Source organism: Melanerpes formicivorus, unplaced genomic scaffold, assembly GCF_026170545.1.
Source record: "Melanerpes formicivorus ecotype bairdi unplaced genomic scaffold, bMelFor1.0.p_v2 SCAF_2, whole genome shotgun sequence".
In the NCBI taxonomy this organism is placed as follows: domain Eukaryota; kingdom Metazoa; phylum Chordata; class Aves; order Piciformes; family Picidae; genus Melanerpes; species Melanerpes formicivorus.
Window position 1 is genome coordinate 12,175,944 of NW_027142354.1, and position 16,874 is coordinate 12,192,817.

At 38.5% G+C, this 16,874-nt stretch overlaps 1 protein-coding gene across 1 annotated transcript in view; it reads left to right on the forward strand.

The window, feature by feature from the left end:
* The window catches only part of VTA1 (vesicle trafficking 1), a 44,787-nt gene extending 29,515 nt beyond the window's left edge, over positions 1 to 15,272 (forward strand). The window contains exons 6-8 of the mRNA XM_068150845.1: positions 1,191 to 1,364; positions 3,138 to 3,218; positions 10,769 to 15,272. Coding sequence (XP_068006946.1) covers positions 1,191 to 1,364; positions 3,138 to 3,218; positions 10,769 to 10,914 — 401 coding nt within the window. The 3' untranslated portion in view covers positions 10,915 to 15,272. The remainder of the gene's footprint in view (positions 1 to 1,190; positions 1,365 to 3,137; positions 3,219 to 10,768) is intronic.
* Positions 15,273 to 16,874: the final 1,602 nt, after the last annotated feature.

The window sequence follows — 16,874 nt, forward strand, 5'->3', positions numbered from 1 at the left end:
CAATATAAAGCAAAAATATAATTGTTTATTTGTTAAAGTCCAGTAAAAATGTCCCAATGAAAAAACTTGATTTTACTCTGCATTATAGCTTTTTATTGCAGTAAATAGTATGGTGAAGCAGGAAGTGTTTCATCATTTTTAGTAAAGATAGTACCTGAACTTTTTCTGGGAGGAAGAGGAACTTTGCATGGGAAAAAAATCCTGGCATTTGTAATAATAATATTTGTAATAGAAGACTGTTTTAATTATTAAGCAGTAGAGGTGTTTGCATAATACATAATTTTGTGTAGTTGAAGATCAGTATGGGCTTCATAAGAAGCACTCCTTTTCTGCTTTTTCCAGCTCAAAACACATACAAGCTTTGTGCTCCTATATTCATTTTACTCCCTTTCAAGAGTTGGCTGTTAAAGCCATTTTGAAAGCTGTGCTTGTTCCACCTGACATTATTGTTACAAACGAACACAGTAAAAGAAAATTAGTTCTTTTAAAACTAAATTGAAATTAAGGAGCAGAAATCAACTGTATTCTAAATTAACTGGCTTGTTATCATAATAAAAATGGACCACTAGCCTTTGAACAACATTGAATAAATTAGACCAGACCCTTAAGAACATGACTAGATTGAAAAATAATACATAGGTTCTTTGTACATGCTATGAAGTATATCAAACCTCATTATTCTTACGTACTTTTAACTGTGGTAGATACACTTATGACTCAGCTAAAAAGTTCCCTGTTTTTGTCATTTGTTTGTGGTTTGCTTAATTGGTATGAAGTAGAAGTATTGGCACTGTCTTTTTACAAAGTTTGTAAAGCAGCTACAGTTCTCCATATTCTGGTTCATGTATATACTAAAATAGAGATTAAAGCATATTTGTTCCAACTACAGTGGGTGTAGAACATAAAGGTATGGGGGATTGTGCTAATGAGACAAATTGCTTATATTCAAAAAGTAATAAGATGATCCTTCAATTTAAACAGAGTTTTGAAAGTATATGAGTTTCTAGATCTTTATTCTATGATATGTTGCTTTTCACTTTGTCAAATGGATGGTTTGCATTGATAAATGTTTTATGTCACACTGCTGTCAGTTCTTCTAACAAAAAATTGAAAGGACATTTTAAAATCAATCTTAATTTTTCAAGTGTTTGTACAGAAGAGTTGCAGTAATTCCTATTTTGTGTCAGCAGATGCTGAAAGGGAAGAAGCAGGGTCGTCTTCTGTCCCTAGTGGAACAACCCAACCAACATCATCATCGACGTATGAAGCTAACAACACACCAACCAGTAATTTCACTGGTATACATATACCACCTGGTGCCCATGCACCAGCCAACACTCCAGCTGAAGTGCCTCACAACACAGGTATGTCTGAATTGCACTCAAATTCCTGTTGTTATTGAGACGTGAATTCTAACACTCTATTACATATAAAGTAATACGGATATTCTATGGCAGCAGCAGCTTCATAATTTAACAGTGTAAGAATGCCATAGTAAATATTTTTAACTTGTTTTAAATGCATAACTCATTTTGGAGCACTTTGCCAGAAAAGATAAGCACTGAAAGAGTGCTTCTGCAGACAGATTATGTCTTTCTTCTCTACAATAATGCATTTTGACATCTATACTCTAAAGAACTATTTGAATCTTTCACTTGATAGATGAAATTATATTACTTTATTTCATATTTAGCTTTCCTTGTGCAGACAGACTGCTCTTCTTTATGTGGGAATACATCCAACATAATGTTGAAACTGTTACAACAATACTATAACACTCACGTCTGATACACCATTTATAGTTCTGTTTGGGTTTTATGCTCCTTTTTCCATGCAAGTATTTTGGTGTGATTGACCTCAAACAGCATTATTAATGGAAATTTTGTCCTTGTGCTACATGTCTTGGCTCCTACATCATTCTTATTCTGTGTCACTTTTGGATCAAACTCAAGTTCTTAAAAATGCAAAGCTCTTCCCAGTTGCAGTGCGTAACAAAAAAACCAATAATTGGATGGTATGTGAATATAACTTTTCATCTTGTGTTGCCTTTTTAGAATGATGTTCAATAAGACTAAAATAATTAAAAGCTCTTGATTTTAATACTGATGCTAATTTGATTATTTAGATGCATTTTTGTATTATGGAACACGTGAGATGTTTTTGTCGCACAACCCCTCCTTTTATTTTCTTACTTAAAAATGCTTCGTCAGATGAAAAGTTCAGGATGCTCTTTTTTTCAGCTTTATCAAAGGGAAATCCTTCAGATAGGTGGAGGGTTTTGGGTCTGAAAGGGGGACAGTGTTGTTTTTTACATTCAGCCTAGGTAAATACTTAGCCCTTTGTTTTTACCAGATCTGAAAAAATCACGGAATATGTACCTTGTTGGATTACATTTCTTTGCATTACATAGTTTCAACCCCATCAGTTGTTACATGAAATAACAGATAATTTAGGAAAGTTATTACACTGTCTTCTTACTGTTAAGTTAGTCTGGCATGTTTTGAACATACTACAAAAACACAGTTTTGGATCGATGCAAATGAGTGAGTCTGGAATGTGAATGCATGTACAAGAATGCTTCACAGCATCAAGTGCTGTTTCTTCTAGCATCACTACTTCCCTTTAAAATCTAGTTAGATTCTTTATCCTCATCAATTGTTTTTGAAAGAATTACAAAGGAGGTAGTTTCCAAGTGTGAGATGGCAGGCATAGGGCTTAAAAAGTACAGTAATGGAGACTATCTCTGATACAGAGGCAGAATTTAAACTTCAGATATAAAAGTTTACTTCTACTCTTCTTTAGCAGGTTTTCTTCAATTCTCTAAGGTAACCAATGTCTTTTGGAACAGTATTTTCTTACCTGTTTTTAATGCTTGAAATTAAATTTCTGTGAAATACTATACTGATAAAATTAATGACAGCCTGTAAATTCTGCTGTGTTATTTAATAAAACATTTGTAGTCTGAAACAAGGCGATTAAAATTATTCATTGGAAACTGTCAGAGCTGGGAAGTTACCAGCGGCTTAATTTAAAAATCATGCCGTTAGGTTTACCTGTTCTGTTTCTTGCTTTGTCTGCTTGCTTGTAACATATACAAACAAAAATAACCAAAGTCCAAACTTTGCATTGCTTTGTAGGAGTGACAAGTAACACCATTCAGCCTGCTCCTCAGAATATTCCTCTAGTTGATCCTTCCCTTTACAGTGCTCAATCTGCAGGTAAGGCGGTGGCATTTGTATTGTCTGCACATGGATGCGCTGCGTCCTGTGTGTCTCCCCTGCACTGAAAGAAGTTTGAGAAATGTCATCTTTATCTGAACGCTACTAATTCAGTTATTTTAAAAAAGAATGGATATTGGCTAAACATTGTGCAGCAAGGAGTTTAATAGTTCCTGCAAGTTTTGCCACAGCATACGATTAGTGTTGCCTATCCAACCTCTTCAAACCAATGAGCATTGGCATCGTGTTAGGCTTTTCATTATTTATGTTACTGCTTCTTAGGTGAAGTTCTGACATACATAACAAAGACTATATCCCTGATGCTAAAATATACTTTTGGTAATTAATGCACATTCCATTGACACTGCTTCTGCAGCAGCATTATGGAAGTTAGTTATTCAACTTCATTAAATACTCATGACATTCCAGCAGTGTTTTTTGTCTCAGTAGAATTCTTGTGTGCTTGATGATGACTAGTACCTGTATTAAATGAAATCACATGTAAGGTACTGCAAATGATGTCATTTAGATGTAGCATTTAATCAAGACTTTTTTAAAAGGCCATCTGTCTTTGATGTTAAATTCACTGATAACCTATATTGTATGTATATTATGGCTGCTTGCATATAGCATGCTTTGAAATGCACACACGAATGCTAACCTTAAGGAAACAATAGCCTGTGAAAGTTACTCCATCTGGTTATCTTCATGGCCCTCATTCTGGACCCGCTCTAACAGTTTCATGCCCTTGTGCTGGGGACTCCAGAGTTGGACACAGTGTTCCAGGTGGAGGGGACAAATATCCTCCCTCAGCCTGCTGCCCATGCCTTTTGACGCAGCCGTGGCTTTGGTTGGCTTTCTGAACTGCAGGTGCACATTGCTGGCTCATGTTGAGCTCATCAGCCAGCACTCCCAAGACCTTCTCCTCAGGCCTGCTGTCTAGCCACGCACCCTGTATTTGTGCTTGGGATTATCCCAACACATGTACAGGACCTTGCACTTTGCTTCATGAGGGTGGCATTGGCCCACTTCTCAAGCCTGTCACGGTCCTTCTGGATGGCATCCCTTCCCTCCAGCATGTTGACACCACCACACAGCTTGGTGTCATCAGCAGAATTCCTGAGGGTGCACTTGATCCCACTGTATGTGTTGCTGATAAAGATCCTGAGGAACACCCCTCATCACTTTTCTTCTCTTAGACAAAGAGCCATTGACTGTCACTCTGTCATCATCGAGCCAATTACTTACCTGTAGTGGCCTACACATTGACTCTATGTCTTTCCAATTTAGTGACCAGAATGTTGTGGGGTACAGTGTTAAACACTGCACAATTCCAAGTAGGTGGCATCAGTTGTTCTTCCTTTGTCCATTGGTGCTGTTGCCCCATCATAGAAGGGCCCTTGGTGAAGCCATGTTGACTGCCAGAAGTCACCTCTTTCCTTTTGAGAGCTTTATCCCATGGTACTCCACCTAGCAGATCTCTGAAGAGGCCCAGGTCTGCTCTTCTGAAGTCCAGAGCTTGCTGCTGCACTCTCCTTGTTGCCCTAAAGATCCTGAACTTCACCATTTTGTGGTTTCTGCAGCCAAGGCTGCCCTTGAGTTTCAGATTCCCCACCAATCCCTCCTTGTTAGTGAGAGCAAGATCCAGCATATTGCCTTTCCTCTGCTGGCTCTTTCACCACTTAGTGAAGGAAATTGTCATCTGTGCATTCCAGGAGCCTCCTGGATTGCTTGTGTTCTGTCCTTCCAACATCAGGTTGACTGAAACCCCTCACGAGGACCAGGGCATGTGAATGCAAGGCCACTCCTATCTGTGTCTCCCTCTTTGGTCAGGTGGCCTGTAGAAGACCCTTACTATAATGTCACTTGTCCCTGCCCTGCCTTTAATTCTGACCCATGTGTTCTCAGTCATCTCCTCATCCATCCCTAGGTGGAGCTCCATGAATTCCAGCTGGTCATAGACATAGAGGGTGACACTGCCTTCCCTGCTTGTCCTTCCTGAAGAGCTTGTGACCCTTCATCCTAACACTCTAGCCATAGGAGCCATCATACCATGTCTCAATAATGCAAATCACATCCTGTCCTTGCAGGCGTTCACATGTCTCTAGCTCCTCTCATTTGTCCCCAGTACTAGGTTCCCCTGTTGGCCCTGCTGAAACAGACTTACTGGGTAGTGTTCCTTTGTCTGGCATGTTAGGTGCTCTCCTGCTGACCTGCAATCCTCCTTCAGGCTCTAGACATCTGTTGCTGGCACTGTGGTAGTGAGGATCCTCTCTCAATTCCTTTTAATTTATAGTTAAGATATGCTGTGTTTGTGGGAATTCATAGTAGCTAATGTTGTGTAATTAAGAGATTAAGACCCTTGCTAAGCACAGTGATGAATCTCTAACTTGATCTAACCTGAGTCTTTGCATGCCTACATTCCTCTGCGCATCTGTTGTGTCACTACAAGTTCAGGTCTTGTAACAGCTTAAAGTTGTACGTTCTTAAAAGGCTAGTTTGCAGAAGTGCACCCAAAGAGGTGATCCAGCTCCTACAGAACCTAAACAACCTCGGCTCTAAACAGCTCCTCGGCTCTGACAGCTTAAAAAATAGCACTACCAGTTGTGCAGGAGTCTAAGAGGGCATAAGGCATCAGTCAGCAGACATACAGTAACAGTTTTGTTGTTTGCACACATAGAATTAAGAAGCTTGAAAGCAAGGAAAGTGTCTGTCCTTGCCTGTCACTATCCTCTCATATATGCCTGGTATTGTCCAAAGCATCCTCCCTTCACCATATGTGTAAAAGTAACAGCAGATAGCATTCTTCTCATGAAGTCCTTTTTATGACACCACTTCTCTGTTCTACAGTAGTAGCCCTGTTCCCTGTCCTGTAAGTAGATCTGGGAATGCCTGTGTTTCACAAGAGATGTACTAAACTTTGGGACCCATGAGACCTTTCAAGTTCCTGAGTTGCAATGTACACATTTGGGCTGGATCCTGGCTGCCTATTGAGCATTTCATATTCACTGCTCCTATGGAACTGAAGTTTCCTTTGGACAGAAAGAAGGGATTAGAGTTGCTCTCCAGCAGGTCCACAGAACTAGCACAGTGCAAAATACTCTTTCTGTGTGATTAGACACAGTATCAGTATCTATACTAATAAAACATACTTGTGAATATTTCACATTGAGAACAGCTGGCACAGAACCACTCACATCCACACTGTTGAACTTTTAAACCTTCTGAACAAGGTAGTTTGTAAAGGCTGACAATATTGAATAGTCTCTAGCCTGCTTTGACCACAAGTCATGCCCAGGAATTGTTGGGGAAACTGCTAGTGGGCCAAAACCATACTGGAGTCTGTTCCAGCAGTTTGACAGTGTAGGCAGTCAAGTTTGAGTGCTGAGGTGCATTCCCTGGCACTGGTGAATGTACTAGTATAGACATAGCCAAACAGGATATTCCACATATTCCTGTAAGACTCTTTCTGGTATTAAGATCAAATATATATTCTTAAAATGAATGATATATTTTCTTTCCTTCCCACAACATGGGAGAAGTAATTCAATTACTGTTATGATGAGAAACTTTTGGTAGAGAGTGGAATATTTTCTCAGAAGAAAATTAGGTTGAAGTAACAGATTATCCTTTGATTTGAGTTAGTGAGAATCCTTCAATAATTGTCCTGTCCTGTAGGAACAGGTTTCAGAGTTTAACTTCGACTTCTGAAAGTGTCAAAGCTTATGCAATTAAGCATTGCTTAATGTCTCTGACAACAGTGTGTGGAGCTACACAGCAACTTTGTATAATGTGTGCTTGCACTTCTTGGGTGTAGCTTGCTTAAATTTATTACCCCTAGATTTTGCTAACACTACATGCATTCATGGCTGTGCTACACAGAGGTTTCATAAAAATCTTCTTACATTACCATATGCTTCCTTCCACAGGTGGCATAGTATAGAGAAACCATTTGTCTGTTCTAGTTGTGTGTATAATAATATTTGATTTTCTACACACAGAGTCAAAATAATAATTTGACATTAAATATTTTCATGATGCTAAGAAGTCATCTCTTTGAGGATTTATATTTCAAATACCTGAAGTCCTTTAATGTGAAAAAAAAGAGATCTTGTTTAAAAATCATTTCAGTTACCTTTTCCACCACTATTTTTACACACCAAATTGCATTATGAAAATCTTACTTAATCACCAGCTTTGTATTTGAGCAGCTTCATAGAAAGAAAAACATGTGATAGGTAGAAAACAATACCAGAGAGATGGAGATACATCATATAAAATACATGTGATATTCATTCTTTTGTTTTTTTCTCCACATGATTTTCTGCATCTAGTCAAATGGCCTTTTGGTTTTGATATTGTGTTCCTTTTAAACTAAAAGAGTCATACTTCTTGTTATGGGTTCTATATGTCTCTCATGTTTCAGTAGTAAATACAGCTACAGAGGTAACAATTTCAGATGAACACAGAAGCAGGTTTGTTTCAGGATAAATGCATTATCATTTCCCATATTGGTGTTGACAGGCTTTCTTAGAGCTCAGAATCACAGGGTGGTTGAGTTTGGAAGGGAGGTCATCTGGTCCAACTTCTCTGTTCAAGCGTGGGTCCTGTAACACAGGTTGCTCAGGACCATGTCCTTTGTGTTTCTCCCTACGCCTGCACTCTTCACATGATTTTATTTGCAGCACTGAAGGAAGAGGTTTGAGGAAAAAAGTGTCACTGGTCATTCAAAAGGCAGCTTTTGAAATTCTGCAGGGATGGAGATTGCACAATCTCTCCGGGCAACCTGTGCCAGAGCTTGGTCACCCTCAAAGTAAGCTGTGTGTTTCCTAATATTTAGGCAGGACTCTCCTGTCTTCCAGTTCAAGCTTACCACCTCTGGTCCTGTCACTGGGCACCACTGAAAAGAGCCTGGCTCCTATTTCTTCATTCCCTGCCATCAGATATTTATATACATTGACAGGATCCCCATGAGCCTTCTCTTCTCCAGACCTGGAACAGTCCCAGGTCTCTCAGCCTCTCCTTGTAAGACAGATGCTTCAATCCCTTAGTCATCTTTGTGGCTATTTGCTCTCTGGGATGTCAGTCTCTCCTGTACTGAGGAACTCAGAACCAGAGACAGTAGCACTGAATAAAAAGGAAGGATAGCCTCCCGCCACCTGCAGGCCACACTCCTCCTAATGCACCCCAGAATGCCATGAGCCTTCTCTGCCACATACGTAGATTGTTGTCTCATGGACAAATTGGTGACTGCCAGGACTCTCAGGTTCTTTTCTACAAAGCTGCTCTCCTTTTCTCCAAAACTGATTAACCATTAGCATGTGTAAATTGAAGTCACTTCACTTACTAACTTCTATGGCTGTATCTTTGGTGTAAGTACAGACATTATAGCTATTTCACGTTCTTTTCAAAACTTAAGAACACAGAGGTGTTTTATTTCTATTCTGCTTGTCCATTGTGAGGTGTTGACTTCAATAGGAGCTGAGGCCAGTGAGTACATCAAAAGATCAACACCCTGACTGTGTAAACTTTGATTTGTAAATTGAAAATTGTTAACTTTTTTCCTCATGTTATGTCACAATAGCATCTGAAGTAGATTTCATAATAAATAAGGCTTCATGCCAGCAAAACGTTAATAGAGCTCATACTGTAAAAATAAGATTAGACTGGTGAATTTAGGCTTCCTTCCAATAAATTAGTTGAATACTGGACTGATGCCTTGGCCAGTTTTTAAAGAATGATTTTATAGTTTCTTTTGGCATCATAGCATAAAGCCACTTTTGAGGGGAACTTGGTCTTTTAAATTTCTTAAAGATGTTCAGTGAAGTGGTCACAGAATGACCCCAGCTGCTTTTAGACTGTGACTTTATTTAGGTTACAAAATAACCTAAATGTGTGGCTGTGTTTTAGGCATTTCCTCATATGTATTTACTCACCTGTATATGTATTTTAGGAGATTTAATGTGGCTTCATCAGTAAACTAATATAAAGATAATGAGCCAGCCAAGTCATCATGTCATGTCAGTTATTTTATGGTCGTATGTATTTATTAGTAGGAAAAGAAGTAGGCTTCTAGGGTATATTCTATAAATTGATAAAATTAATCTTAAGAGCACTTAACCTTTCTGCGTTTTATTGGGGTAGGGTTGTTTTGAAAACCAGCAGACCAGTCCAGGTTTTTTATATTCCCAGGTTTTCCATTTTATTTGTTCAGGAGGTGTTCTTAAGATTGTGGAGAGGGAAAGAAAATATAATAGACATTTTCTGATAAGAACTGAGATTCTTAATAAACATTCTCACAATATTGCTAAGCAAGTTTTATTTTTAAAGGAATCCAGCTAACTGAAATTGTATGATAAAAAATGAATTTCAGTACATTCATGTCCTTGCTTAGTTAGAGAGCTGTACTTAGTGAGCTAAATCTTTGTTTTACCAATTTTTATATCAGATCTGTGGTGCCTTTCAAAATGCCTTTTTTCTTACTCTGTAAAATGCTGTGTGGGACACCTAATAAATAAGTAATTCTTTAGTATTGCATATAAATAATTATGTCGAGAAAAATCAGATTTTTACAAGTTAAGCTGCTCTGAAAGAACATGAGTAAAGGCTTTCAAATTTATCTGTAGGTTATCAGAGTGGCATGGGTTTAGCCTTAAAACTCCCAGTGAATTTGTTGGTGGTAGGAGGGACAGTAACATACCTGTGCTTTATTTTATGCCTGTATAAGTGATGCTGTTCACATATTAAATATTTTGCCTGTTAGGGAAGGCTTAAGTGCCAGCTGTGCTTTCTTGAAGACCAAATACCTGTATTTGAGCATTACAGAACTTCCAATGTTTTAATTTATGTCAAGAATATGTTCTGATTAATAAACAACATTAATTGTTTTATACTATATTACAATAATATTTTTTGCTAGTATTTTCCAGTATTAGAAAAAAAAGGAAAAGTACATTTAATGGAATCAATCGTGTTTCCAGTTGTCTTACATAAAATTGGAAGCATAAACATGACTTGGATAAAACAGAAATACAAAAGGTGTAAAACATGCCAGTGAAAAATTCTTCCACGTTTTGAAATGTTGTTCCAGTTGAGAAGGAACAGTTTGTGACTATGTGTTATTCCTGAAGAAGAGCACAAAGTAATTATACTGTAAACACAAAACCCAACTGTTACTGTTTCTGGTAATACGATTACAGCTAACTTGTTGTTAAAAAGCTCTCCTGCTCTCCTTTGCTGCCTTAGATGAAGAGCAGATCTTTCTCAAAGGTATTAACTTACTTTTGAAAGGCACTGGGTCATGCAAGTGCCAGTGTTTAAAAAGATCCTCTTATAGTTTTTGAATGCCAGCAGCAAAGAAATTGAGCGTTACATGAATGGAAGGAAAAGTGTACAGAAGAAACACCATAGCTTGGTCTTTGTAGTATTACCACAAATATGAATCCGGTTTTCATAATATTATGCAAATCAAAGTAAAGCACCGAAATAATTTGAAAGGAAGCCTCAGTCAGATTTCCTTTATAGTAACTGTAATACTTATGTTTTTACAGGGGAAGTCCGTTTGACTCCAGAGGACTTTGCAAGAGCTCAGAAATATTGCAAATATGCTGGCAGTGCTTTGCAGTATGAAGATGTGAGCACTGCTGTGCAGAATCTACAGAAGGCCCTCAAGTTACTAATTACAGGCAGGGAATGAAGCCTTTATCCAACAGATTCATGTCTTCTGCCTAAAGAACTAACGACTTTTACTGTACCTGTTAGGGGAGTGGAGTTATAAGGAAGTTCCCTGAAATTACTGTTTAAGTGTCAGATTAGCAATTAATGGTGCAGTGGGAATCCCTGCCTTCATTTTACAAACAGTGGAGCTAGAAACACAGCGAGATACTGAAGAAAGTCCCGTGAACGTTGCTCAAGACTAAGAGTTCATCTTGCAGTATTTAGATTATTGGGATGGCAAAATGCTGAGTCTGTAAAAAAGCTCAACATAATGTTTTGAAAAAATTCTTACTCTGACTTTATTGTTGTGATTATTTAATAATAGCTTTAAAATGGTAACTAAGGTTAGGGCTTTTCTCCTACAAGAGCTTGTGAGAAGGCTGACAGATCCACAATGGGAAGGACTTTTTTCTAATATAAATTATTTGAGTACTATTTAAGACAAGTCAATGTTGAGGGAAACCCAAGGACATTTGTATTTCATTGTAAAACATGCTGGAAAAAACATCTCTTGATGCTTCAAACAGTGTCATTTTGATGCTGTTCCAACCCAGTCCCCCCCCTACAACTGTACAGACATGTGTTCTTGATTTATTGGTTCTTGCTCCTTTTGTGTGAACACTTTCAGTTTTGCATATGAATAATTAAAAGGAACTACTAATATTTACCAGAGATAATCCTGAAATTTGAAGCAGAAATTTTAAACAGCATGAACTTTGCTGAAGATTTACTTCATGGCTGTTCCATCTTTTTTAAAGGCTGAGAAAAAGGCTTCTTCAGCCATTAAAGCAGTATAGGTTCATCTCTGGTATTAGTGTCATAGAGCTTCATATTTCCAGCTAATATTCTTCCTATCTACTTTGCTGTGGAGACTCTTTGGACTTGGGATTTCATTAAAATACTTTGGAAACTGAATTTTGAGTCTTTATGAGGTCTGCCCTCACAATTACAGAGCTCTTAATTGTTAAAAGAACATCCATGCTGTTTAAAAGAAAGAGTAAGTGATCTTATTCTTTCTGGCGTGATATAATAGAGTACACCATAAAGCATGTCTGATTTATGTAATAATTTTAATGACATATTACTTGATCTACCTTTCTTTCCAAGCTGCTGGATCAAATCTGTGTACTCTTTATAGCTGCACTGGTTTGCAGGGACTACAATAAGTCCAGTCGTCAAAGCCAAAAGATGAGGAACAGAAAATCAAACATAAGCATGCATTAAAATTTAGCTAGTCATAGCCTTTTAAGACTGTAGGGTCTTTGACAGCAGGTTTAAAGAGGATAGTATGAAACCTGTAAATGCATGCTTAAGCATTTTAGTTGACTGACATTTAATAGAGAAAACTTCCAGTATTGTTTGTGTTACTTTCTGATATGGGATGATTTGGATTAGATTTTAATTGTTTTGGGAACCTTAGAATAAATGAGTCTGAAACCTTTCTGACAGTAATACTGCACAGCCCTGGGCCATAAGCCTGTGTTTTGTACAGTGCTTCATGCAAGATAGATCTCTCTCGTCATTATCAAACTGAATTACAGAATCACAAAATGGTTGGGGTTCAAAGGGACCTCTGAAGATCATCTAGTCCAACCCCCCTGCCAGAGCAGGGTCACTTAAAGCAATAACTAAACTATCCCATGTCTTTTATTGTGCTGATACACTGTTATTGGAAAAGCTGCTTTTCATATGGAAGAATGATGCAGAACACTGTTCCATGTAGAAATATATATATTGTATTGTTGTAAAAAATCAGAAGTTACTTTCATTTGGATATCATACCACTGTCTACTAATACCAGCTTCAGTTCCCAGCACTTGAAGAAGGAAACTCAATTCTCCTGTTTCTATTTATAAAATAATAAAAAGAATGTCAGGATTTTGCATTACATGGAAAAAAAGAGTGAGCTATGGTATAATGCTGTATTCATTTGAGGCTTTTCAATTAGAATGGGTATGCTTTTTGGTGATTGAATGATATGAAATGGAAGCACATAACTAAGAAGGTTGCAAGCAAACGTTCAAATATTTGTTTATGTATATAAAAGATTGTTGGCTGTTAATTATGCTGAATCTCTGGGATCCTCTAGGAAGACAGGGAATCACTCAGTGAAAAAGTGCTAAGCAATCTACACACCATAAGCAGTTTTTTGAATGCTCATTTACAAATGTGTAACCTCTTTCTGCCTAGAAAGAAATTAAAGTTAAGCACCTCTGAGGAGAATTGAGAGGAAAAGGATAATTCAGAAGTTGAAGAATTTCTTAGAGAAGCTATCAGGACATTCTTTCTGAAAATAAATTATAGTTTAGAAGATTTATTATGTAAAGAATCTCTTGAGTTCTGTAAAATTAAACATATCTGACTACTGAGCTCCAGACCATGATACCTGAATTAGCATAATGAGTTTTGTTTTGCATAAAATTATTTTACTCTGACAATTTGCTTTTTAATTGAGAAGTTTTATAACAGCTTATCAAACCATATTTGAAGTCACCTTCAAACTGCTAACATCTGATATAACAAACTCAAGTACGTATCATCCAAACCAATGCCTAAAGTAAATTATAGCAAAACATTTACATTCCATTAAGTGCAGCCTCTGGGACAGCTTTAAATGTGGCAGGTAGCCCAAAAGTACAAATCAATATTGGAGAACAGTTCAAAAAAGTGCACATATTTGAAAATGTTAGGAAAATGTAGGTAGGTAGCCTGTAATTATCCCATAGTGGAATTCATGGCAGGAACCAGAACTGATGGTGCTGTTGTTAAATACTGTGTGAACTGCAAGTGTTGACTGATTGGTTTTACTGCTGCTCAAATGATAAACTATCAACCCATTGCTTAAACCAATTCCCAACATGTATAAGTACAGTACTGAATGCTACAGGATGGCCAAGGGATCAGGCCTAGCCAAGATAGATTTAGGAAGGACAGATCCTGCCTCACTAACCTGATCTCCTTCTATGATCAGGTGACCTGCCTGGTGGATGTGGGGAAGGCTGTGGATGCCTGGACTTCAAAGCCTTTGACACCAACCCCCATAGCAAACTCCTGGCCAATCTGTCAGTCCACAGCTTGGACAGTGGCACTCTGCTCTGGATTAGGAACTGGCTGGGGGCTGAGCCCAGAGAGTGGTGGTGAATGGTGCCACATCCAGCTGGCAACCGGTCACTAGTTGTGTCCCCCAGGGATCAGTGTTGGGGCCAGTCCTATTCAATATCTTTATTGATGAGCTGGGTGAGGGGATTGAATCCATCGTCAGTTTGCAGACGACTCCAAGCTGGGAGCAGTTGTTGATCTGTTGGAGGGTAGGAGGGCTCTGCAGAGGGACCTTGATAGTCTGCATAGATGGGCAGAGTCCAACGTAATGGCATTTAACAAGTCTAAATGCCAGGTGCTGCACTTTGGCCACAAGAACTCCATGCAGCGCTGCAAGCTGGGGACAGAGTGACTGGAGAGCAGCCAGGCAGAAAGGGACCAGGGGGTGCTGGTTGACAGCTGGTTGAACATGAGCCATCGGTGTGCCCAGGTGACCAAGAAGGCCAATGGCATCATGGCCTGTATCAGAAATAGTGTGGCCAGCAGTAGCAGGGATGTCATTCTGGCCCTGTACTCAGACTGGTTAGGCCACACCTTGAATACTGTGTCCAGTTCTGGGCTCCTCAATTTAAGAAGGTCATTGAGAAACTTGAATGTGTCCAGAGAAGGGGAAAAAAAGCTGGTGAGGGGTCTGGAGCACAAGCCCTATGAGGAGCAGCTGAGGGAGCTGGGGTTGTTTAGCCTGGAGAAGAGGAGGCTCAGGGGAGCCCTTATTGCTGTCTACAACTATCTAAAAGGAGGTTGTAGACAGGTGGGGGTCAGTCTCTTCTCCCAGGCAATGAGTTTCAGAACAAGAGGACACAGTCTCAAGCTGCACCAGGGGAAATTTAGCTCAAAGTGAGGAGAAAGTTCACAGAAAGAGTAATTGGTCATTGGAATGTGCTGCCCAGAGAGGTAGTGGAGTCACCCTCCATGGAGATGTTCAAAAAAGGATTGGACGTGGCACTTGAAGCTATGGTTTGGTTAGTCATGAGTTGTTGGGTGACAGGTTGGACTTGATGATCTCTGAGGTCTTTTCCAACCTTCCTGATTCTATGCTTCTTGGCCTTTCTCCCTTGGTTTGTGAGTTCTCTGTCTCCTTAGTCTTGCTTTAAGAAAGGAGAAAGAATAATTTCCTGACTGGTATTTCATCTTCAGTTTAACTGTTTATGTAAGCTAAAATTTTACTAATGTTCAATATTTGTTGCTTAAAATGCTTTAGTCGTTAATTAAAGGTTTTGCTGTTCTTTGTGCTTTGAACTTTCTGTAGGGAAAGTTCCTTATTTTACATCTGTATGCCTGCATCTTTTAAAAGTGTCTTGCAGAGCAGGTCATAGTCTGTGAAATGATGGAGATCTTTCCTAATGCACACGAATTGGAGTTACTCATTCTGGAGGTGCTGTTTTCAAATTGCCACAGTCATTTCAGGTGGAATTTGTAAGCAATATTCAGAAGCACAGACTTCTACGTGATCATATTCCAGAATTTGATTGTGATTGTATTTCTTGCTATATAGTACTTAAGAGAAATTAATAACAGAGAAACTTAGTATTTGAAGGAAAATTAGGAGGGTAGGTGTGTGTCTGTGTGTGGAGGAACGATCCTTCATTTTCTCCTTTTAATGTCAACAGTAAAATAGCTTGGTACAAGAAGAATGAGAACACAGATTGAAAGGATGTTAGATTTGCAAAAGATCAAAGGTATTTACTGGTTTTGTGTTAATGTTCTGATTTGACATTTGACAGTGCCCTTACTTACAATTTTGCTTTCTTCTAAAATGTCCCTTGTTCTGCTGTTTATGTAAGTAGAGCTTCAGCCTGGATAGCTGCATTAAGAAAACCTGAGCTTCACTGCTAACTTTCTAAACCACCAGTGTATTCTGATACTGACAGCAACTGCTCTTCACAGTCACATCAGAGTACCTATCAAGTTTGGAATTGTAGCCAAATTTGGTGGGGAAAGAACAAAGCTTTTTTTCTTATTTCATTGCCACAGTGCACAGCTGTAGTAAAAAGAGAACTGAAGTAAACATGATTTTGCATTAGATATTTCTCTATCAGCAAGAAATGAATATTATATTGCCAGCAGAACTTTCTTTTGCTTACAGGATTAATGGAGCAGTCTGAGCATAGAGATCATTTTGGACGTAGTGACCTAAATGATCTAGGAATAGGAACTTTGTAAAGACAAGCATTGAAAACAAACTTGAAAGAGAGTGCCAAGCAAGAGAAAGAAGTCACACACTCCACAGAATGGGGCTGGGCACAGAAATGATTGCAGAAGAAAATAGAAGAAATAGTCCCATATGGAATGAGAGCAGGGCAGCGAGTGGAATGAGGTTAGAGTTGGCTGATTTCTTTAGAAACTTGAAAGAGGGAAGAAACTTGATCTTAAGGAAGAAAATTACAGGAGAGGTGGGGAGGAGACTAGAATGACAAAAACAAAGCATCACAAAAAAAAAACCCAAAACATAGCCACCACCACCAACAAAACAAAGCAAAACCAAAACCCAACCTTTTACTGCAAACTGGGAAAAAATCTTAGTTATAGCCCAGGAGAAACTTAATCTAGTTGAGGAAATAATACCAGAGACTTAGTCTAGCTCTAAAAGGGAAGAATTAAGAATGGAAGTTGACAGCATTTCCAAAACAGAGAGGAGCAGATCTTCTCATCCTTGGAACCTTTGCATTCATTAAATATGTCATAATTATTAAATAATTTGATGTTGCCCTTTTGGAATTAAGTAACTGCAGTGTATCTGCAGAGAACTACAGAGATCTGTATTTGTCCTTAAAAATCTGTCTCTTTATTTTGTGCTTTCCTTCCTGCTTTGGTTTGCCTCCCCTACTTCACGGTCTATAT